General features: G+C 47.5%; 10 protein-coding genes across 10 annotated transcripts; 4 read left to right on the plus strand and 6 right to left on the minus strand.

The window, feature by feature from the left end:
* Positions 1-1,189: 1,189 nt before the first annotated feature.
* Positions 1,190-4,547, minus strand: N7483_010294 (uncharacterized protein; the record flags this gene model as incomplete). The annotated part of the gene is made up of 5 exons (XM_057093721.1): positions 1,190-1,966; positions 2,026-2,327; positions 2,379-2,426; positions 2,477-4,327; positions 4,421-4,547. 5 exons carry the CDS (start codon positions 4,545-4,547, stop codon positions 1,190-1,192), a joined length of 3,105 nt encoding a protein of 1,034 aa, XP_056939692.1.
* Positions 4,548-5,678: 1,131 nt separating this feature from the next.
* On the plus strand, positions 5,679-6,083 carry N7483_010295 (uncharacterized protein; the record flags this gene model as incomplete). Its single annotated transcript, XM_057093722.1, has 1 exon — positions 5,679-6,083. One exon carries the CDS (start codon positions 5,679-5,681, stop codon positions 6,081-6,083), a length of 405 nt encoding a protein of 134 aa, XP_056939693.1.
* A 68-nt stretch (positions 6,084-6,151) lies between these two features.
* N7483_010296 (uncharacterized protein) lies at positions 6,152-6,400 on the minus strand (the record flags this gene model as incomplete). The annotated part of the gene is made up of 1 exon (XM_057093723.1): positions 6,152-6,400. One exon carries the CDS (start codon positions 6,398-6,400, stop codon positions 6,152-6,154), a length of 249 nt encoding a protein of 82 aa, XP_056939694.1.
* A 302-nt stretch (positions 6,401-6,702) lies between these two features.
* On the minus strand, positions 6,703-8,600 carry N7483_010297 (putative UV radiation resistance protein (UVRAG); the record flags this gene model as incomplete). Its single annotated transcript, XM_057093724.1, has 2 exons — positions 6,703-8,466; positions 8,529-8,600. 2 exons carry the CDS (start codon positions 8,598-8,600, stop codon positions 6,703-6,705), a joined length of 1,836 nt encoding a protein of 611 aa, XP_056939695.1.
* Positions 8,601-8,913: 313 nt separating this feature from the next.
* Positions 8,914-10,031, plus strand: N7483_010298 (mitochondrial 54S ribosomal protein mL67; the record flags this gene model as incomplete). Its single annotated transcript, XM_057093725.1, has 2 exons — positions 8,914-9,192; positions 9,258-10,031. Coding segments are annotated over 2 exons (1,053 nt in total), but the record flags the coding sequence as incomplete, so codon positions are not given.
* A 699-nt stretch (positions 10,032-10,730) lies between these two features.
* On the plus strand, positions 10,731-14,193 carry N7483_010299 (Phytanoyl-CoA dioxygenase; the record flags this gene model as incomplete). Its single annotated transcript, XM_057093726.1, has 6 exons — positions 10,731-10,780; positions 10,832-11,800; positions 12,294-13,157; positions 13,216-13,293; positions 13,349-13,810; positions 13,986-14,193. The coding sequence occupies 6 exons, from the start codon at positions 10,731-10,733 to the stop codon at positions 14,191-14,193; spliced, it is 2,631 nt and encodes an 876-aa protein (XP_056939697.1).
* Positions 14,194-14,281: 88 nt separating this feature from the next.
* On the minus strand, positions 14,282-15,604 carry N7483_010300 (isopenicillin N synthase family dioxygenase; the record flags this gene model as incomplete). Its single annotated transcript, XM_057093727.1, has 6 exons — positions 14,282-14,329; positions 14,386-14,557; positions 14,610-14,746; positions 14,803-15,219; positions 15,288-15,395; positions 15,446-15,604. The coding sequence occupies 6 exons, from the start codon at positions 15,602-15,604 to the stop codon at positions 14,282-14,284; spliced, it is 1,041 nt and encodes a 346-aa protein (XP_056939698.1).
* A 741-nt stretch (positions 15,605-16,345) lies between these two features.
* On the minus strand, positions 16,346-17,308 carry N7483_010301 (uncharacterized protein; the record flags this gene model as incomplete). The annotated part of the gene is made up of 4 exons (XM_057093728.1): positions 16,346-16,412; positions 16,454-16,488; positions 16,569-17,239; positions 17,305-17,308. The coding sequence occupies 4 exons, from the start codon at positions 17,306-17,308 to the stop codon at positions 16,346-16,348; spliced, it is 777 nt and encodes a 258-aa protein (XP_056939699.1).
* A 1,096-nt stretch (positions 17,309-18,404) lies between these two features.
* On the minus strand, positions 18,405-19,678 carry N7483_010302 (uncharacterized protein; the record flags this gene model as incomplete). The annotated part of the gene is made up of 5 exons (XM_057093729.1): positions 18,405-18,878; positions 18,956-19,222; positions 19,306-19,354; positions 19,419-19,477; positions 19,532-19,678. The coding sequence occupies 5 exons, from the start codon at positions 19,676-19,678 to the stop codon at positions 18,405-18,407; spliced, it is 996 nt and encodes a 331-aa protein (XP_056939700.1).
* A 1,065-nt stretch (positions 19,679-20,743) lies between these two features.
* On the plus strand, positions 20,744-22,311 carry N7483_010303 (cytochrome P450; the record flags this gene model as incomplete). The annotated part of the gene is made up of 5 exons (XM_057093730.1): positions 20,744-20,969; positions 21,034-21,368; positions 21,442-21,593; positions 21,649-22,058; positions 22,118-22,311. 5 exons carry the CDS (start codon positions 20,744-20,746, stop codon positions 22,309-22,311), a joined length of 1,317 nt encoding a protein of 438 aa, XP_056939701.1.
* Positions 22,312-23,082: the final 771 nt, after the last annotated feature.

Genomic DNA, 23,082 nt, shown 5'->3' on the forward strand with positions numbered 1-23,082 from the left:
TTTCAAGCAGCCAAGAACAATCACTTAAACCCTACAGCCATTCCCGACCGGAGTCCGCGATCAGATGCAGTTCCCACATATCTGTTGGACCCTGCATAATCAGGATCTTCTCTATGAAAATCTTAAAACTGCACTTCATCTTCAAGTCGTGCATAAATTGCCAAGTAAACTTAATAGACATGTATCCAGGTGACTACGACGATCTCAAAGCCGATGTGACTTCAACCTCACTCTATGAACCATACCCTATTCACATTATCCAAAGAGTCTGCCTACGAGATCCTTCGAGATCGTCAGAACTTTTGCAATAACCCAATCCGGTGGAGATCAACTCTCATCAGATAGATCGACAATGAGTTGCAGGGCCCTGATTTGCATCTGTAATCGCACCTGCTATCTTACTTGCTCGTGATAGGTGGCATCTACATACGGGGCCATGCATACAGCGTGAGGTTGTCATATTCCAAAATACCGCCCTTAAAGGGTCCAAAGGCAAACGGGTCGGCAATTAGATCCTTCGGGCTATTTCTTGCATGTCGGTTACCTGAGTAGGTGAGTGTGCCATAGAGCCGTCTCGCGCAAGCTAACCCCACAATGGCCCAATTCCGCACCATACTTCAAGCTCCTCTCAAGGCCTTCAAGCCACCCCGTGAGCCTTATTCGACGAGGCTGATTTCTGATTTGGATTAAACAGACCCACTCAGAATAACGTTGGAGCCTTAAGGGTCTAGTATTAACATGTGAACTAGATCATAGCCGTCATATAGGATGAAACTCGGCCCCGCTGTACTGAGACCCGACGGAGACCGGCCAGGATGAATCTAGAAGCCTACAGAAGGAACTGGACAATGATTTATGAAACAATATAGACATTGGAAAGCAAGGTGGAAACCAGGAAGCTTTCATCTTATTCAGAAATGCCAGTAATTCATAAGAACTACCTTATTTGAGAAGAATGGAAATGAGAGGAGTAAAGACGTGTTTCAAAGATATTGCACCGTCATCCAATCACATCACCCAAGTCGAACCAAAAGATATAAACATAAAGAGGACGCCAAGTGTAGATCCCGCAGGGGTATATAGTTTAAACGGGAAAACAAATCGCAAAACGGAAAAGTACGTGTCACATCGGCTCGAGGTATTAACCCAGTGAAGTTGCATCCGGGATGATCGGGATTCATCGAGATCATTACATGAACTGAGAGGCCATGGGACCAGAGTCGCCTTCACTGGGAGGATTTCCATCATAGCCTCCTTCATTAAGCAGTACCTCTAGCATATCGAACTCGCCTAGCATCGGTCCGGTTCCACCCAGGCCCTGGTCAACCACTGCAGTAGAGCTATTGAAGAATTGGTCCAGAGGCAGTGCAAACCAATCGGGCAGACCAGCATTCGCCCCATTACTGTCGACAGCTTGTGAGGAGACGACGTGATTTGGGGATGAGCGCTCAAGGTCATTGGTTGGCATTGACGAGTTCGAATCATAGTAGTTGTAGTAGACAGATGGGGGAGGCGGCATGAACGAGACGTTCATGTTAGAGGAATTGATCGTCTGAGCAGGAATATTGGCAAGCGGGTCATGGGCCGATCCGATCGCTCCTGACGGGTGTCCGCCGGCGCTGCTGCTCTCCACATATCCTAGTCCGCTTGGAGTTGCATCCTGAGTAGAGGACCAGGGAGTCTGCAGACCATCACGACGGCCTGAGACATTGTCCCGTGGTGGTGACTGTGCTTGTGATCCTGGAGCGGAACCTCGGTCTTGACCCTCACCGTCTACACCCCGATCATGAGGTGCAAAGCGGAGGAACCGAGTTCGAATGCTACTGGTCAGCAGCTCCAGTAGTCGAGCGACGGTGTTACTGATGTGCACGTCATCGACAACAAAGGTACGAAGTGCCTCCACGGTCCGGTCTTGCAGGTCCAGCGATACTCGCACGTCATCTTCGCGAGCGCCAAGTGTAAACGTCTGCAGGCAAAGTCAGTGGCGTTCACAAGGGTGTCTCATATCGCTATAGAGAAACTTACTTTCAGGATGAAGATCATGCCAGACAGAATTCGGAAAAATGTCCGAATGGGGGCATGCTTCAAACGACCTCCTGGGACAAGTCCCTCGAGAACTGTCTGCAGGATCTTACGGGATGCATCCACAACCTCCTGGATGTATTGCTCGTTGACTCGATAGAGCTCCATCAGAGTCCGGAACCACCCAGTGCTACCGGGAGATGGACCAGATCCTGGTCGCCCAGAGGGATCTTGAGCAGACTCGTTAGACATTGTCGTCCAGCGGTCAACAACGGCTTGCAAGGCAAGTGAATTGACATAAAGCCCTGTCTGACATCAGTACTAGATCTTCCTTTTTCGTTGCCTCGTAGACTCACGTGTATACTCGTATTCGATCAAAAGAATGCTCCGCATGGCCGGTTTGACTATTGATTGTTAGTTCTTGTACAATATCTGCATTCCCGTGCCAACTCACGGTTAACACGATCGATGTGTTGCCTGAACTCTCGCAGCTGGGGTTGAAACCAGTCGATTTGCTCGCGATATCTTCCACTCTTAATCAATTCTGATGTTTGTTCACTCGATGCAAACAATTGGTGGTTCGCCTGGTAGACAATCTTAGAGATGCCCATCCAGCAGTCTTGCATCCTATCAATATCGGGGTTGCTCTCGTTGGGATCAAAGTTATTTCCTGGAACATCCTGGCCCCATTCGGGCAAAGGAAGCATCGAGGGAATGCCCAATCGTCCACTGCTGTGTGTAATAAAAATAAGAATCAATCTCCGTAGACGTCGCTTTCGCACTTGTTCAGCGGGCGACTCAGATGCCCCCTTTGAGTCGCTTTTCTCGTCAAAAACACCCAGTTCAAAGGCGAGAGCTTGCGCAGTACTGAGAAGCATCCATGACATCCGATCAGATCGCCAAGCTGGTTCCAACCATTTTTGAAATGCTAGTCTTCCTTCCGGTGACGTTTTGGCCTGTTCGCTGTCAGGATCCAAGTCCTTATCAGCGCAATTCTGAGCATGGGCATCGGTGTCTAGCAATGTGTTCTCATCATCACCAGGAGGAAAGTGGAGGTTTCGTGGATGCCAATCTGTGAGAATCAACAGTGCTTCAACGGTTCCCAGCGCTCTCAAATTTCCTTTCACGCTCGGTCGGCTAGAAGTTGGTGCCAAATCAAGAGATCGTGGTTTGCTAGTTCCGGGTCCCCCAGCATCAAATTTCTCCTGGCCCCAGAAAAGACGCTCAATCATGCCACGGAGATATGACCAAAGTCGATCATGGATATAGAATGCCCGAGTACTGGCACCATCACCTTTCGGCTTCAGATGCCTTGAGGCGATTGTGAGGATGGTCACGGCCAAGACCGGTTCTTCAGTGAGTAATGTGCGATGTTTTGAAGGATCAGAATAATCTGGCGTTACTACAGGGCTCATTGGCGCCAGGTTCTCGTAGTAATATGCCACATAATCCATACCTTCCTCTACTGTCATCCATCCAGCACGAACAAATCGCAGCCGTGACCATGCCCGAACAGCATCCATGTATCCCGGGTCTTGGGAATTGGTAGCTTCATCCTGATGCCCAGTATCACCGGCCATCTGAGGGTCCACCACGCCCGCGCCCGCGCCTTGATAGAAACCATTTCCACCGATAGACACTCCCGATCGGGGCGTCCGTGAAAATGACCCGCTAATATTTCCCGGCGAATTAACGTGGGCTAGAGGCGAGGGGCCCGAATTGAACGACGAAACCGATTGCCTCGCCGCAAAGCGATTCAAGTCCTCCGTTCGCCCCGCTGCCTCCGAAAGCAGGTGTAAAGCATCGTGGGTATTGGTGATCGCCGGCGATAGCAATTCCACCGCTGTGCGATTCAGCATAGGTGGACCACCATATCCAGGGACTGAGTTTCTTTCACTACCCGCATAACCCGACACACGCGGGTTTCTCGGTTCCATGAAATGTCTTGCCGAGGAAGTTATAGGTGCGCTCGGTGTATATCGTTGGGGTGCCGCTGGAGCAGCAACTGCAGCAACTGCAGCGGGTGGTGGAGCTTCAGGCCAGCGCGAACGAGCCCGAAACCCATCATTTGATAACGATGGCTCCGAGGGAATAAACGGAGGAGGATCATTGGAGGATTCTTTCTTCGCCGCGACCTCCCCGATCATCATTCGCTTATCGCGGCGTAGAACAGCCGGTTCCTCCTCCTCCTCATTCTCCTCCGGGGGCTCGGAGAGTTTACGCTTGCGACGAGTAGCGGAAAATTCACATCGTTTGCTTTCACGACGACATCGGACGCAGGGTGGGGGTCTAGGATTATCGACACCTAAGGAGAATTTTTTTTTTGTGATCAGTCAGCCAGTCCTAGCAATAAAAAAAAAGAACGATCGAAAGTGGGATGAAAGAATGCTGATCTCACTTCCTAAATCACACTTGACCTTGCGTTTGCGACATGGATCGCATGCTTGGTAGCCGCGTCTATGCTGCGGGGAAGGTGACGGCGATTTGCCGGGGTCATGGCCCACGCTATTGGAGTCTTGTCCCATGCTGGACTGGAGGAGTCGACCTATTCAAGCTTGAGTGGGTAGCGGGAAGTTGGGGAAAGCCGATGCAAAGCGAAGATAAGCTGTGAAGGAGCGGTGGGGTGTTGCTTATATGAGCGAGAACCGATTGGACCCGAGAACAATGGGAGTAATATGCACAATGTGTAGCAATAAATCTTAGGTATTAAAAGAAAGATATAATCGAAAATCTATAAGATCAAACTGAATACATGGGAGAATTACTGACATCAAATCAAATTCATCCTTTAATTAACCTACTCCATGGTGTTCATCCAGCCACCTATTTCCATTGTATAATAGGAATCCCATCCTGCGGGGTAAGGAAAACCATAAAGATTTACATTTTATATATTAAATTCAATTGGGACAGCTGGTAGTTGAATATAATTACGTTGTCATTGCGAATCATCCCAATGTTGACTAGACACCTGGGACTAGACTCGGAGCTCTATATCAGATGGATTGATATCAAGGTGTGGGATTGGATGTCAGTGGACTCGTCACTTGTTACAAATATACAACAACCTTGGAACTTTTTGGCGGCATACTAGTACTACTACGCCACCACGCCGCTGGGATCTCCTTAATTTGTTTTGATGGCTAGTCTAGAATGTTAGGACATACAATTTTGTAAAATTGACAGTTACCATTCTGACTGCGTCCCACTACTCTGGCAGGCTGCTTTACGAGACGAGTGGGATTACACATAAGGGGGCAGTATCATGATGTCTCTACTGCGGTCCGACGAACATCACCTGATGATACCGAACACTGCTATCTTGTACCGAAGAAAATGTTTGAGCGCCAGGCAGGCATCACCCCTGTCCTGGTCGAGGAGAGTGATAACGGGCGAGCGTGGGAGATCCGGAACGCCTCTGACAAGTGCAAGGATTTTTCCATGCGCCATGCCAACTTGGTAATGGATGGCGCAGTCTTAGCGCACCTAGTAGTCAATAGTTCTCCATCAGTGATCTTTCTTTGTGGTGTCGAGGTCGTTATCTCTCCAACGCCGCGGCGAACTTGAATGATTGGCTGTCATGCAATCCGTCCGAGTCATATATACCGACAGATGCCAGTGGAAGTACTAATTTGAAGCCCATCTTTAAATCTACAATGCAGTTCCGCTACTCCTCTGCTGAGAAAACCAATTTCGCGTGGGAGACGGCCATCCCTATTACCCCCTTCTGGGAAACATGGACCTACAAAGAGGCCTACCCGGTCCTCAAGGCCATCACCATTGAGGAGCTGGAACCTTACGACCTCGACGCAAAGTACAGTACGGCCTCCCAGGAGAAGAAGTATGCCGTGATCCTCGATATCCTACGAGAGAAGCTGCACCGAGAGGAGACTAAAGGCGCGACGCCTGATGAATTCTATACAACCAATTACAAGAACTGGGGCCAGGTATGGCTTGTTATCGGCTTCATCAACTCGAATCTCGGCCGGGTGAACAAGGCCAAGGCCGCGCAGCGGATTCTGGTCGAGAGACGGCAAGACCCAATGACATTGTGCCCCTAAACAACTTGTCCGCATTTCTGATTAAGCATACCACTCGGTATGCAGAGGGCAAGGCACTGGCGCTGCAGTCAGTTGGCTGGCTGGACAAGCGGGTCGGCAAGGCTTCTCTGCAGTCTATTGGGGTCCGCAAGAATATTGCCGAAGCAGACTAGAATCAGGGAAACCGCGAGGAGGCAGAGAAGATGATCACTGAGATCTTTGAGCTGGTTGAGCAACTCAAAGTAACCAAGTTTTCCGTGTATGCCGAGGATGAGAAGGAGCACGCGGAGACCTGGCTGGCGGAGCTGAGGAAGAGTGGATAACTCTGGACTGATCATTATATCAGCTGCAGATTAACCTTGGAAGTTGGACAAGATAGAGATCTGGCGTCGCAGCAATACCACTTATGTTGAGGCAGTTCGCCAATAGCTTAATGTTGCTGCACATATAGGCTCTTTCATTCAATCCGTAAGGGCTAATAGTAATGCAACGCCTGGGATATTTGAAATATTATGTCTTAGTAGCTATTCAGTCGTTCGATGTATTATGCACATGTTCTAATCTCGGCATTGCAGCAATATGGAATGCTAGAAAATACCATCACTGTTTATTAAACGGACCACCGGGGAATGCCACCAAATTAAGCAACTCGCGACGAGAGCGCCCGAGCTGCGGGTACTGGTGCTTTTCCATGATCCAATGCAAGATTTCCATTCATCTTGGTGACCACGTCCCAAGCTCTCCGAGGCTGGACCAATTCACCAGATGCAGCACTTTCAACGCTGCCTCGACGCGAGAGGGTAGGGGTCATTCGACCTGCCAGAAGGCCTCGAATCCCTCCTGCTTTACGCGCAGGAATCTCGGGTGTACTCGCGGTCAAAATATACAGCAGATACTTCAGGTTGGGAAGGGTGTGTCGGATGTCCAAGCCTCGAATCCCAATTTTATTGAGTAAAAATTCGATGTTTTTGTTCAGAAGGAAGACACCATATTCAAATCGATAATGAACGCTGACTGGGTACAGAGGAAATGTACGCTGCGGGAGATCTTGGGATATAGGGTCCTGGATCAAAGAGGTTGACTGGTTCGGGCTGACCGGGTAAGGAATGACCACAGACATATAGAATGAAAGTAGGTACACCAGGTGAGCTGTGTATCCTAGCGCCGCTGCAACCACTTCCCGGTCGATATCTTCGAAGTTGGAGTTCGGCAGAGGCAATCCCGCGATAGTAAATGCCAATGATTTATCAGCAATGGGCTCAACTGGATAAATCACCATTAAATCTTCAGCGATACGTCGGATCTGCCCTTTGGTGTCCTCTGAATTGCAATGCAGCAGCCGGTCACTGGAAACCAGTTTCTCTTGGGCGTCCGGGAGGTGGCTGCGAGCTTTATCCTGGGCAGTACGGCCTTGTTCCATAGCTTCCTTTCGAGACCTGATGCTAGAAATCAAATCTTCCTTGCGTTTGGAAGTTGCTCGGAGCTGTTTGCGCTCTGCGGCAATAGCTTGCTTTAGGGAGCTGAGACGATCTTGCGCCTGGGCTGCATTGCTCTCAGTAGATAAGGCTTCTTCATTTCTTTTGAGAATGTCGGCAATTTGTAACTCCAGTCTCTCTCGAGTGGCTAGCGCATCTTGAATGCATTCATCTAGATTCGCCAACCGCATCAATGCATCGTAAGAGGAACTGGGTAGTGCAGCCCCGGAGGCAGTGGTTCGTTTCGCGGCGCCATTGAGAGATGATTCCACTGGCGGGAGATCTGTCAGATTTGTGTAGACTCCGTCCGGGAAGTGGAACAGAATAGAATTGGCAGGAAGTGGTTGGTGGAAGCTTTCGATGGTTTTGCCCAAAAATTGAAGAGAGGAAAGGTCTAACTGTAATTCGACCAGCAATGCATATTCGGTCATCGTTTCTGTCTTAACCCACAGTCGTATGGTCAAACTGTCCATTCGGGAGACCTTAGGACCGCAAAGGTTGAGGTCAAATGACTGGAAGGTTGGATTGATAGCCTTGTTGACTACTTCACTAATGTAGACTGGTTCATCGAGGCCATCACAGTGTATTGAAATCCATGTATCCGCCATCCGGCTCTTCGTAATATCCTCCAGTCTGATCTGTCGGGTGCGAGGGTTGGGATCATTCCAAGGCAGGAGACTTCGTCGGCGCGGATTGCGCTTCTCAGCCATCGTGTCCGCATGACTGGCTTTATTCCCATGCGACTTGAGCTCGGTGAACGACCGCGATGGATGCAAAGGCCGGCTTTCTTTCTGTGCGAGTATCTTGGAGGGTGATCTCAGGTTGTTGGGGATGTCGTCGTCATCAATTGTTTTGCCGCGCGATCGATTTGTTGGAGTCACAACCAAATTGCGGACAGAGATTCCTTGCAGGTGACGGAGTTTGCGATTCTAGGATACATAGAATAAGTTCATGATTCTTGAAACACCTCCTATGGACGGGGGCGCCATACCGACGAATACAACCATGGCCGGTCTCTGCGAGAGCCGGCCTCATGTTCCGTGTCCGCGACCGTGTTATCCATCGGACGGGTTAGAGGAACTAGGCAAGAAGGAGAGAGGAGAGAAAACAAAACAAAAACAAAAAATCAACAAAGCGACATGATATTAATTTAGTAAATCAGAACAGAAAGAGGGTTGATGTCTTTGAAGCAAGCTGATAAGCCGATGCGGAGACCAAACGCCAAGACCAAGTCCGACCCCGTCAAAAAATCCACCTCTTGTCTTCGATCTCCCCCAAGTGAACCCATTCTCGATCGCTCATCTCGACTTCACCTCGATCGTTTTAGCAAATTGCACCGGAATTACTCCTTGGGTGCTTTCACACATTTCAATTAGGCCAAAATGGCCTCAACTACTAAGCCGATCCAGAAAGTCCTGGACTCAACCAAACTCGCGAGCTTGTCAAAATTTATCCGCAAACCTCCAATTGATCCCAAGGCACCAATCCAGGGGAAGGTTCGACAAGTCAAGTCCAATGCTTATAAGGAGCATGTGAAGCGCGAGGCTGGGCGATTGCGAAAGGCGCTGAATGCTCTTACACACGGAAAGGATATCTTCGCCTACCACAATGTTCGCACGAATCAGGTCGTGTATTCCCTGACACGGTACTTGGAGGTGAGTCGTTTTGAGCCATAGACACATGCGAATTATTGTCTAATTATTTTCATCTTCTGCCATAGAAAACCAACCTCCTCCGCCAAATGATTTACCACGGCAAAAAGACTGTTCCCGCCGAGCTCCGTCAAGACATGTGGACGCCCTACTACTCCGTCCACTTCAGCGACTCAAGCTTGGGTCTACGTGCCTACCACCTCCTACGCGAATTCTCGATGCAACGACAACTCGCAGCGCCTCAAGAGATGATCACCGTGACCGCAGAGTACCTTAATTCGAAGCGACCAAAAAGCCCTATCGAGGCAGAGAAGTTCGATCGGATCAACATGAAGCGTATCGGCCAAACAATGGAGAAGAAAGAGCGTGCTCGTGTACTGATGGACCAGAAGGCGACCTCTGTTGCGGATATTGCCGCTGTCCTGGCTATCCAGCGAGAGGATATTGATAATGGTCTGCTGGAGCGGGACGGCAAGCGTGGTTACCTTAGCCCGAAGGCACGCCAGCGCCGCCGTGAGCATTTCGAGATGGAAGAGAAGGTTGAGATGGCTCGCGCAACTCGCATTGCTGCGCTGGAGGAACACCTGAGCAATCAGGGTACAACTGTGAAGATTGGTGAGCCAGAGGGCTCTCGCCCTGCGGATCCCCGAGAAGTCAAGATTCTCTGGCGTGATGTACACGATGCACACTTTGCCGAGTCATGGATCTCGGGTGTGCAGCACGGCCAGCTGAAGCCCCAGCGTGGCGCTGTTATGTCCTCCGAGCTGCTGATCGAGAACCCTGAGATTGTCGCCGATGGTGAATTCGCAGAGCAGACTGAGGCGTCATCAGAGAAGAAGTAGTAAGCAGCGTTATTCTGATAATGGATCGTGGTGATCTGATCTTGTATCTGTTATACTTGGTGTCTGGGCCATATTGAGCGATACCCCCCACTGCTGGTGTCTTCATCCAGTTTTGACCCCAGGCAGAGGGCGGTACTTTGTACTCTTTTTTCTGTTCTATTTGTTTTCTCCAGCCTTTCTGGATCTACCTACTGCATAAATTGTATTTTTAGACATTTCCAATCACTATAGTGACGAACAAACGTGCTCAAAAGACAGCTAGTCGATTTTCTCTTCCATCTTAGGATCTGGCCAGCGCACTGACACCTCATATCAACTTCGATAGCAAACCAACCAGATGCTCATTGAACCATGGGAGTGGAACCTGGTCCACCAGGATGCGTATGGATCAGAGACCTGTCCACTCAAAACATATTGAAATGCCAGTGGGATGGTGGCCCGTCTATCCGTGGGAGATCTGCGCCGAGTGAGGAGAAACAAATCGACAAGTCGCTACCTAGATCTGCAAGAGGCCCGATATAGCACCAAACGAAATGCAAGCTAGGTTTACTCCTCTTGTTCGACATAATAATCACGAGGTATAAATACTGTGAGCTCTTGCCAGTCTTTCCAAGCTTCCAATGCTCTTATTCAATCCGCTGAACCACACTAGCACGCCCCGCCAGCTTGGAACCAACTTGATAAATTCATATCGCCAAAATGACCACCACTGAAACCATGAACCCAGGAATTAGGCAGTCATCTTTCAAGTCAGTCTCATCTCGCATTGTAAGAAGGCATGTGCTAACTTTTAGAATTAGGCTGACAGGTTCATACGGCGACTGGAGAGATGAACTCCAGTCTGAAGGTGTTGTGGTCGTCAAGAACGTGATAACTGCCTCCAAAGCTGGATATTATCAGCAGAAGGCCTTGGATTGGCTCCAATCATTCGGTACCGCGCTTGATTACAATGACCCATCTACTTGGATCGATGAAAACTTCCCGGTGCAAGGCAAGGTCAACAACTTCACTGGCTATTGTGTTTCACACGAGAAGTTCATGTGGGATGCACGTATGGAGCCCAGAGTTTTGGAAGCCTTTGCTAAAGTATGGGGCACCGATGAGTTGTTGGTCTCTTTCGATGCTGTGAATATCACCCTGCCCAATCGACAGGATAAACCGGCTCCGAAGCCGTGGCCTCATGTTGACCAGTCACCATTTAGACGTGGCCTTCATTGTGTCCAGGGAATTATCAATCTTAGCCAAGCTGGGCCTGAAGATGGTTCTCTTATTGTCCTCCCGAAGTCTAGCACTTTATCCGATCAGTTTTTCGATACGCAGGTTGATCCTTCCACCTGGTTGGAAAAGGACTTTCGATTCGTCAGTGAGGAAGAAATGCAATGGTATGCGGATCGTGGAGTCAAGCCAAAGAAGGTCCTAGCAGAGCCTGGGGATTTGATTCTCTGGGATTCCCGAACTGTACACTGGGGTGGTGAACCGACACCCAAAAGCGACACTATTCGAACCGTTATCTATGCATCATACTCCCCAGTGAGTCTAGCCACAGCCGAGACCCTGGAACGAAAGAAAGAGGCATTTGAATCATTTCGAGCAACTACACACTGGCCTCATGACAATGTTATCCTTCGTGACAAGATATTATATCTCCCTGATGGGACTGCCGATCCTCGCAATCGGTCCCAGCCGTTGGAGGTGCCTGATTACACTGATCAACTGCTGCGACTGGCCGGACTTAAGCCATATGGAGATGCAGTTGTGGAGACTACGGTGTGAGATCGCCAAAACCTGGCAGGTTGGCACATGTACATAAAAGGAGTACACTTGACACTAGCTATCAAACTCCTGCAGTTCATCTCCTGACTTCTCACCCTGCGCACTAGCCTGAATTTGTCGGATTGATTATTAAGGGACTTTTGGTATCATCGGACTTTGTGTCCTTTTCCCCGCCAGTTCTCTCTAGCCCCACTACTCCATCTTTTGGTCATCTTCTATACAAATGGAGTTCCCCCGTAAAAGAGCCCTAATAGCATGCCGATTCTGCAGACATAGGTGAGTCCGATCCATAAATTGCAAAGCTGGAGAACCTCAATCATAATTCTTCCAAGGAAACGCAAATGTGATGGCGAGCGGCCTAAATGCGGGTTCTGCGCTAGTGCGGGTGCTGAATGCGAGTATCAAGAGAATTCCACTGATAAGTATGAGATTGTTTTGATTGACCCACATGGATTCCTTCAGTCTTACAGGGAACTGATTGGAACAAAGATCCGAGGCAGATCAGACTCAAGAAATATTGCAGCGATTAGAGCAGCTTGAAAGTCTTGTTCGACAACAATCAACACTGATTTCAGCCTTATCTGATCGTGTACTTTCGAGCAATGCGAGTCCAGATAAATCGTCATCCCAATCTCAAAACACTCCAACTCACGTAAACAGCACCGCCTTATTCGTTGCATCGCCAGTGTATACATCATTTGCTCGCGAAATCCCACCCTCGGTGGATGTACGGCTGAGATACGATAACAACGAGGATGGACCGCTTCTCATTCCATTGGGTCACCAAACACCTACTGGAAATCTATTGACTCTTGACAAGATAAAAAGACTCATTGGAGAGTATCCACAAGATTACTTCTTATTTCTCGAATCAGAGCGCGAGCTACAGCCCTTGACACCACGAGTATCTTATGCAGCACTTATTGATAAGCTGAACCAGCACCGCGAGATAGCTGATTTCCTGGTCTCTAGCTTTCTCAACGATATACATTCTCAGTTTCCAATCCTTGAGCAAAAGACATTCCTAGCGACATTTGAGAAATTTTTGCAACCTAATCAGAAACCTGATATGTCAGCAGCACTCTGTCTTATGACTCTTGCCTTGGGGGAGATCTGTACAAACCCTAGTGCAACATTTGATATTGAATCATCTGATTTTGGGAATGGTACAGACTACTTTGCGCATGGATATCAGATACTGACAACTGTCGAGACGGCACCATTTTCAAGAGACTTGGCGGTACCGCTAGGATTCTTCTACGCTTCTCTTTATTTTCGGTATAGAAGTAGACCGCTCCAAGCCTGGAGATCAATCCACTCTGCCTCAACATCAGTGCAACTGATGCTATCATAGTAAGAGTACTCCTTAGTCTAACGATTGGTTACATGATAGGATGCTGATGACAATTAGTCTTCAAGATAGGGCTATCCTACCCGAGAAGCACATATTGATGGTACGAATTGCTTGGGCCTGCTACGTGCTTGAGTGGTGAGTCACATATCTTTGAGAAGAAATCATGAATAGTGATGCTCAGTGATTATAGCGATGATCTCGCCGAATTTCATTTTCCTCGAAGTGGGATCGAAGTTCTCGTGGACGATTTACCATTTCCAGAATTTACCGACTCCGACGACCGCAACAATCTTAAATTCCTCGCCATGTGTTCCATCCGAAAGCTTTTAAACCGCATACACAGTACCATGTATGCAAGCAAATCAACAGAAGCAAACGGGAGCATCTTCAGCAGAAGATTCGGGAGAGCGGCCAAAGCATATAACCAGCAACCTTCCATAGCTTCACTCGAGTCTGTCAACATAGAGCTTAGTCGACAACTCAGAGTATGGTTTGAATCCCTTCCAGATACGATAAAACCTGATCTCCAAAATCCGAATGCTCGAGATCTACATGATAGTCAACTCCGAACCCGATACTATGCCACAAAACATGTGATTTGTCGGCCCTGTCTTGTCTTTGCTGCACAGTCTGAAGAGACTCAGTTGAGCGGGTATGTGATGGCCAATTGCGAGAGCTGTGTGGATAGTTGCCGACATTTTATTCATGCCACTGTACCGCTTCTTAAGAGAAGGACGCATTCAACTTGGTTGAGATTACAAGCGTTAGTTGAACAAATGTTAAGATATGCTTGAAGTATGAAAATTTCTGACATGATTCTGAAATAGGCTACTAGCTGCGGTATTTGTCATATCAATGGCAAAGGACACGCCGACACTTGCACCGCTCGTACCAGACTTCGATGAACTTATTGAAGAAGCGATATTGTGCACTGAGCCCTGGGCTCGTCATCACGATACAGCGGATGCAATTTTGGGGATTTTCAAGACTATAAGACAGAAGCTTAGGTTTCCGTCTCATGAAATATCCCGATGAATATCATTATTTACGCTAGTCTTGACAGAGCTTCGTAAGGAACACAGAAGTACATGCCACTTAAGACGTAACCTATGTGAATATTCATCTAGCCGCCATAACCAACGTATGCTTTAGACATCTTCTCGCGGACCCACTTATTTATGACTTTGTCAGTGATGGATCAACATAGATAGAGATAGGAAGACTCACCTCGCCTGCCTTAAAGGGTGGCCTGCAAGCAGGGTTATCTTCGGAAGTATGGTTATCCAAAACAGCCACTGTGGCATCGTAGTCGATTCCGAAGAAGAAAGGAATCGAGTAGCGCTCCTCGCCGGAGATGTTCGTTACCCGGTGAATTGTTGATTTGAATTTTTTGTTCGTCCTGTAGGAATGAGCGATCTCGCCCAAAGTAAACCAGTATCATAGATTCTCACCAAGTTGATAGGCAATCAGCTATATTGACAACCAATGTTCCTGAAATCGGAGGCGCAAGAATCCATTCTCCTCGGTGGTTCAAGACTTGTAGCCCTGGAACCTTTCCCTGCGAAAGAATTGTAAAGCACTCCCAATCCTTTTATGACCATAATTATTAGTCTATCGATCGTTAGAAGACGGTAAGCCACTCACTGTGTGTGCGCCAAGTCCTTCTCGGGCTTCTCCAACTGGCTGTGCTGGATAGTGCATCATCCTGGAAGTGACACCCGGCGTTCGAATTTTGGAGTCAAAGTAGTCTTCTGGTACCTGCAAAGCAAGCGCAATAACCTTCATCAGCTTGCGACAAAATTCTAACAATGTGGCGCAGTATTGAATGTAGGTTTCCTTGAAGCCAGCAAGCATATCTTCATTGGGCCATTGGTTATCACCGTATAAACCATAGGGGTCTGCCTCGACAACCGCATTGGTAGGTTTTTGAAAGTCCATGGACGTCTCGTATCCCACATCAAATGCTTCTGAGAGAACACCTGTTGCGTCTTCTGCTGATACGGGATCATCGTCTGTTCCTGTTGTCTTCTCGCCACCTATGGGACTGTAGCCACGGAATTTCTAATATGAATTCCTTAGTTCTCGGATTCTTCCAGCTTTCAACTAAGAAAGTAACAAATGAGACATACTTGAGAATTGCCAATATAAAGCTTCATTTTTTGTTCCTCTGGGAGAGCGAAGAAGGACTCCGCGGCACGATGAATGCCAGTAACCATTTCTTCGGGGATTCCATGATTCTAGGAAGTGTAAGTGAAATGAGGAGCAAAGTGATCAATGGTTCTCTCACCTTGATATAGAAAAATCCGACCTGTGTACATGCGTCATAAATGTTTCGAGCGAGCTGCTGACGTTCCTCGGGGTTTGAACTATTCAAATACGACAGATCGATGACCGGGATCTGATCACAATTGGCGGCTTGGGATGCCTCAGCCTGAGTTTGATCCATGATTTTCAAAGGTAGCTACTAGCAGTAGTTTGGAGATGATCTTGCGTAGGGGTATTTAACTCCAGATGGTTGTGGTGCGGAGGTTGCCGTGAGATCAGACGCTTATCTCCCCGCCATCGTAACCCCTCCTCCAAGGCTGTTGATATGTTGATTTGCCGATTATTCCAGTTTATGACTATTTGTCATTTTGTGTTATCACTGAGTTCGAGATATGGTCATCTTACAAAATATTCTTTGTAATCGTTCCCCTCTAGTTATTTTCCAGATGATACCTATACACTTACATAGTTTTACTTTACGGCCGCCTGCCCAGTGCTTTATCATTCAAGCAATCTAAAAGTTGATCGAATAATAATAGACCAAATGAATTAGTCTAAGCATGACTCATCATTGTCATGCTCTGTGAAAACTACTAGTACATGGGCACAGCCAGCAAGAAGTCTCCTCTCCCATCCTTATCGATACGGGTGGCTAGTCCGTGAAAGCCAGCTTGAAGTACCTACAGAGGTCAGTGAAATGAACGGCACGTGGGTTATTGGGACGGGTATGCCTTACCTCTCGTGGAAACCGGAGGGAAATACGCAGACCACACGCTCCCGTCTGTCATAGAACCGTCTGCGGTTCCCTTTGATTGCATCCACCTGGACCAATCCATTGAGATAACATTCCGATGAGCCCTTGGTGTCCCACTCATAGTCGATCACCTTATTCTGGAACACCCTGCTCAGTACTTGCAGGGCCTCAAGGGACACCGTGGGTCCGGGGAGGGAACGTTTGAATTGAGGGCTGGGAATTCGGTGAAAGAAATCTAAGTCATTGAAGCAATCATTCATATGTGCTTCAGTTAACTTGAATGAGGGATCTCCGAGCTCCTCGCGGTAGTCCTGTTCAAAAGCAGCAGCTGTTAGCCTCAAATTCAAGATCAACTTGAAGGTGATGATGCGCAGACTCTGGATATATTTACCTCTTGAAGTGTCCGAAGAATCGAGACGACCGCTCCAGGGTGACCTCTGGTGATATCGAAAATTGTGTCCTTTGCTGTTCCCTCCAAACGGAGCTGCGGGTTCCAATATGAGTATGCAGAGTAGCGGCGAACGACATCATCAAACTCTTGGCGCGTGAAATAGAGACCGAAAGGGGGTGCACTATCCATACGAGATGGCAGGATAGATACTCGGTGTTGGGGGAGAAAACGTCCAGCATTAAGGAGAGAGTAGGGATCTTGATCGGTTCCTGAAATGGGACATCCATATCGCGAGAGAAGACATATCTGGACCTTGCATTCGCGCTTCAGTGCCTTCTTCACAAGGCCATTCCAAAACTCCATATCGTCGAAGGATGTCTCTGCATTGTCGATAATAATCACATAGTCGCCTTCCTGAATATAGGTTGGCTGACCGAATTGGGAGTCCTGTTTGAAGCCAGCGCTCATGATTTTGAACTCATATCTTCCTGGGGCTTTCCAATTTTCGAAGTACAGAGCAGTGATATTGTTGCGCTCATAATGCTCCTGCAAAAGACGCGCTAGAACGGTTTTTCCAGAGGCAGGAGTGCCTCGAACGTGGACTACGCCAACGTCATAGAGGGTTTGTGTGAGTTGATGCAGTGTGTCTGCACGGGGGGAGATAAGGGAATCTATCAAGGTTAGTATGTTAACAGGGCTTTGATGCGACGTGACGCATTTGTTAAAAAGTTCATACCCATCTTGTTAATATCCACAGAGGAAAAAGGCTGGAAGCTGCGCTCAAAGCTGGGTATTTAACAGTGATTAACAGGATCAAACCAAGAAAGAGGATGAGAAGATGTTAGGTGTTGTTAATGATCACCGGAAAAGTAAGCAATTTGAAGTGTTAGGCATGGTAGGCTGGAGGAGTCTCGGTTAGAACGCGCCTTGTGGTATTTGTTGTGGACAGTCAGAAGAGGCGTTGGTGCCTCACTATAGAATCGTCTCATGTATACGCCTATAAATCCCGTGATCTAGGCGGATGCACTGATATACTCCGGCTATTTACTGAGAGAGCACAGATTGTTATTTTGGTCTGTTATATGGTATCTTTATAATTATAAGGACATGATTACATATCTTTTGTATATTAACCTTGGAAGTGCTGAGGAAGATGCCCTTTAAGTTATGCGGTAGATAGCTTAAGCAACGATATAGAAGTTTTGCTTCATGGGCCTAACTCGAGGTGATTTTACTAGGTGGTAAAGACCGTAAAGTGGTATATAATTGATTCAGACATACTTCTTTTATCTCAAAATTAACCTTCAAGTTCAAGAAAGGTGATATACAAAAAGACTAGGAGATAACTGCTCAAATATTTCTTTAATATTCAAAATATAGCATACAAAACTCTGTGCCACATGTGCATAGTCACCTCAGGACTTTCAAGGTTATATGATTTAAGCCTCTGTGGCGTACGTCAACTGGTAGGGTTTATTAATTTAGGCAGTAATTTAATTAAGTTTGTCTAACAAAGCCGTTGTTCCAGGTGGTCCAAGCGTTTTAGACTTAGTGCTCTAAGACTTTATCACTAAGACTTTATCTCTTCCAAGATTTTTCTCTGATATTGGCGTATAGTACTAATATAGAGGGGCACCAGAATTTTAAGGTATTCATCATCTGTCTTATTACTTTTGTAGCCATAGATAATGGACCAAAATATAACCTTGAAATACATAGGGGTATAGTCATTTTGTTGGCCATTGTGGACCGTATGATTCAATCGCATACGAGCAGGGCCACAAAGAAGTCTGCCGGAGAGCCATTGGTCCTTTTCTGGACAATTAAAGCCCCATCTTAAGTTGAGTCGTGAGTTCCCAGCCTCTCAACCAAATTATTTGTCGACGCGGAGTCTGTCAAATCTGCCTGATCATAATCCGGCTCCCTCCTCTGATGGGCGATTGCGATGTCCTTGCTGCCACCAGAGTGTCCTTTCTTCCCAATTGATGACAGGTAGTGAGAGTTTGATTTTCCCGTCAAAGTTCCAGTGACATGCTTGCGCCAGATAGCTTTGAACGATGGCACATTTGCGGCGGTGATGGCGACATTAAGCTCGATGGCTGAGATAATGACCATTTTTCCGAGGGTGTAAGTGAAATCCGGGTTTACTGCAAACTCATGGAGGACGATGATGCGCAGACAGGATACCAACACTGCGATGCCACCGACGGTGATGGTGGCGATGATGGCCAGTCGACGGGTAACACTTGCTTGGATCTTCCAAAGGGGGCGAATGGGAAGGATGAGGATGACAAAATCCATGAAGATGCACTAATAGTGTATATAGATTAGTCACAGTTTGTTGGTTTTTGAAAGTGGAGGCCAACTTGAAGTGCTATGGGACTTACCAGCGTGACGGGAACATAGTAGGTCACTGTTGTTGTTAGGCACTTAGCGTCAGGGTATGCTGCCGCATCCCAGAACGCTGCCAAGGGCAAACATTGGAGACAGTATAGCAGCCATAAAGAGAGAGAAACTGAAAGATTTAGTCCCATCACCGCATATACGCTGTAGGTGAAATTCGTATTGGTGACTAGTCGCAGATAGAAGAGCAGGAATGCCGTCTTGATGATAAATTGCATCCAGATATACATGATCTCTTCCGCGAAGAGAAGCTGTACGGGGAGAAGTAAGGTTAGACTATCACTCCGTGAAACGGCCAGACTGGAGCGATTTTTGACTGGTAGTAGTAGCTTACCTTGGTCAAGGTCAATATATCTTCCTCGTTAGTCACGAAGGAGATATGACTAGAAAAGAATTAGCTGAGACTCCGAGTTCAAGTCCATATCAGACGAAGGCATTGAGACATACACTCCACCTCCATAATGAAGAAACGCACAAAACATTCCCTGTTGTACTGTGTTGAAAACCTACATGATCAGATTAGATTTGTCCTCTCTCTCAACTGTCAGAACAGCACTCACTAATACCATGACCATCCACCAGTCATCCATGCCAAAGACTTCGATGATCCATCCTCGCGAGTAGATGCGCGAGCACGTCGAAATGGTTCCAATTACCCAGAAAATGAAAGAAAGAGCATATGCAGCCGGCTGCAATGATTCAAACATTTTATTTCCATTCACCTTCACGACGACCAGGGGACATTATGGTAAAAGACGGTCAATATCATGTCAGGGAAGAAAAATAAGCAATGGGGCTAAGGGTGTGGTAAAGCAAGCTTGTGCAGAAGGCTAAAGACTAGACAAAAATAGTCTAAGTCATCAATCCTTCAAGGCTTCGCTAAACGGTGTTGAAGAGAGAAGAGACAAATACGCGTCCAATGAAAGAGCAAGGCCAATCCACTTTTGTCTTTGATCAACGTAATGATTTTATTCTTCACTCAAAAGAAGAGATGATTCTCGGCGATATCCTCCATCATTGGACACTTCAAGCGAAAAGGACCCACGCCGTTTCGGTGACACCCCGAAGTCCCCGACCGAGTCATTGTCAACGCGGCACATAGTACAATGGCTAACACGGCACTAGGCCCGTTCCGCGATGGGTCTTCTATTGTTGCGGGTTTCCCCTGAGCACTAAAAAGCCACGAACCAATCTTTGCCTTGATTTCTGCTTTCATATTTGCTCATGTCACTTGGGCTCGGGAATAAGGGGCTGTGGGGGAGTTTATGGCCTCTCCACGTGTCGAGACCGTGATGTTTTAAAATGCGAAACACTTTCTGTGCAACTCGGAGCTAGAGAACCATCTTGAACCTGGTCGAGAGTCTTCTTGTGAGGCTATGGCTGTGGCAACGACCATTGCGGGACTGTTGAGTCCATGTCCTTTGCACAGTGCACCCACTTTCTTCGTCCTTGGAGTAGCTTTTCATCAATGCATTCGAATTCCCGAAATTGACAACCGAATTTTCTCACTTTTGGCATTGTACTTGACTGCGTGGTTATCTTTGTGCGCCAATTATATCTATGTCTACTCTTTAAGCATACCATTTGCCATTGGATGCGCACTGTTTGCCGCATTCTGCTTCAACCTTGGACTCACATTAAGTATTCTAATTTATCGAGCCTTTTTCCACCGTCTTGGACAGTTTCCGGGCCCATGGGCAGCCAAATTGAGTCGTTTGTCGACGGTTAAGCGAGCGATCCATCGGACTCAGTACCACCTGGATCTTCAGGAGATGCACGAAAAGTACGGCGATTTCGTGCGTACAGGACCTCGTGAGATCTCGATCAATCGCGCATCGGCCGTTTCCACCATTTATGGGTCGCCATCGCCTTGTACAAAATCTCCTTGGTATAGCCATGTATCCGACGATAAGACAATGACTTCGCTGAACTCCACTCGCGATCCTGATGTACACCGTCGCAGACGGAAGGCTTGGGACCGCGGTTTCAGCATCAAGGGTAAGAATTTTCCTCATTTTGTCGTTGTACTGCCTAGAGAATTGAATTGCTAATGGAAGAATAGCGATTGCAACCTACGAGCCAAGCGTTCGCAGCAAGGTCAATGTTCTTGCCACTCAGATCCGTGCCAGACTAAACAAGCCTGTGGACATCTCCATGTGGACGATGTTTCTTGCCTTCGATGTTATGGGTCTTGTAGGATTTTCTGAAGATTTTCACCAATTGGAGGATGGCGTTGAGCAGGCTGCTATCAAGGAGCTTCACCAACAAATGCTGTTTCTTGGAATTTTGAAGCCTTCGCCATGGATTCTGACCATCATTGGCGCCATCCAAGGTTTGGTGGGTGACTATGGGCAGTTCATGACTGTCTGCACCGACAGAGTCGCGGATAAGAAGGCGGTAAGCATAACCTGCAGCTTCGATATAACGATTTAGCTAGTCCGTTGCATCAGACGCTAACACGCGACCACAGAAATGGGCCGCACAACCCGAAGAAGCTGGCGAGAAAGTCCCCAAGGATGTCATTTCTTGGCTACTGAAGGCTATCGAGGAAAAAGACCCGAATGCCCCGCCAGGTAATCAAGCGCTCAATGAGGATTGTCGTCTCATGATGATCGCTGGAAGGTTCGTCCATGCATTTTTACAGCACTGTGCGCCAAGGTTCCTAACATTATGACAGTGACACCACGGGTGTGACTCTAGCCCACGCGTTCTACTATCTCGCCAAGAACCCAGCTAAGTACAAAAGTTTGCAAAAGGAGCTCGACAATAACTTTGGAAGCAATTCGGATCCATCGCAATTCAGCAACGACAAGCTCAAAGACCTCTCTTACCTTGAAGCCGTCATCAACGAGACCCTCCGCCTCAAGCCTGCGGTCCCTAGCGGTCAGCCCAGACTCACTCCACCTGAAGGTTTACAGATTGACGAAGTCTGGGTCCCAGGGGACACGATCGTCGTTCTGCCGCAGTATGTTCTTCAGCGGGACGAGCGTCATTTTCCCTCCGGGTCGGAATTCATTCCCGAGCGATGGCTCGATGAGAAGAACGAATTGGTCAAGCATGATGAAGCATTCTTTCCATTCCAATTAGGTAAAAAAAATTCTTCCACGCCTTAATTTTTCATATTCATGGGCTAACTTGTGCATCAGGTCGATACGGCTGCGTCGGAAAGCAGCTCGCACTTATGGAACTTCGAGCTGTCATTGCCCGATTGGCGTACGATTTCGATCTTGCCTTCGCACCTGGAGAAGATGGAGTTTCTTTTGATGCCGATTCGATGGATACGTTCACTTTTACTATTGGCTCATTGAATTTAGTCTTCACAGACCGTGCGCGGAAATAGTGTGGACTGATTGGTAGATATCCGACAAGCCCCTTTTGAATGGGGCTATCGCACGAATTTTAAGAGCCACTTACGAACCACAATGAGAAGGCCCTGTAATACAGTACATTATGATAACTTTGATAAGCACTTGAGAGATCGGATGCCTGACTCTTCATATTGAACACGAAATTGCCACAAATAGAGGACGCCTTGAACCATAGACATCAACCTTACTGATTCCTGCTACTTGATCTAGAGGATAATCCAGTGAGTGGGTATTAGTAGCTGAGTAAAGAGATGAGTGTTTGGGTGAGTAGGTAGGCTATGCAAATTACTGACCCCTGATTGCTCCGTAGATCTCCAGGGATCTAACCTTGGAAGCACATTAATTTTCTTTTGTTTTAGGGATAGTTGTACTCGACAAATACTAGTACTGGTAGGGTTATCCCTACTAAATGACTATATAGCAGATGTTCAAAAATCAGATCAGTTATTTTCAATATTCCTATATACACACTGTACTTCATGAAGAATCTGATATAAAGTTCAATGCAATAAATCCCTTAAGCACTTCCAAGACTTTCAAGAGTACCCACACTGGACCACACACGGGAAAGACCCTGCGGCAACAAAAACCTGAAACACACATAAAAGAAGGGGGGAAACACACTCTCTCTGCTCCACGCGTCAACGTGTACTCTCCCACGCTCCAATCAGCGCCACCACTCCCACACCGCCCGTTGATCATCCATCTTGCCCCTAATTGCCCTTCTGGCATTTTTCTTTCTT

The sequence above is a fragment of the Penicillium malachiteum genome (assembly GCF_028827825.1).
Source record: "Penicillium malachiteum strain IBT 17515 chromosome Unknown utg000005l:1.0-9002435.0:326005.0-9005861.0, whole genome shotgun sequence".
NCBI lineage: Eukaryota > Fungi > Ascomycota > Eurotiomycetes > Eurotiales > Aspergillaceae > Penicillium > Penicillium malachiteum.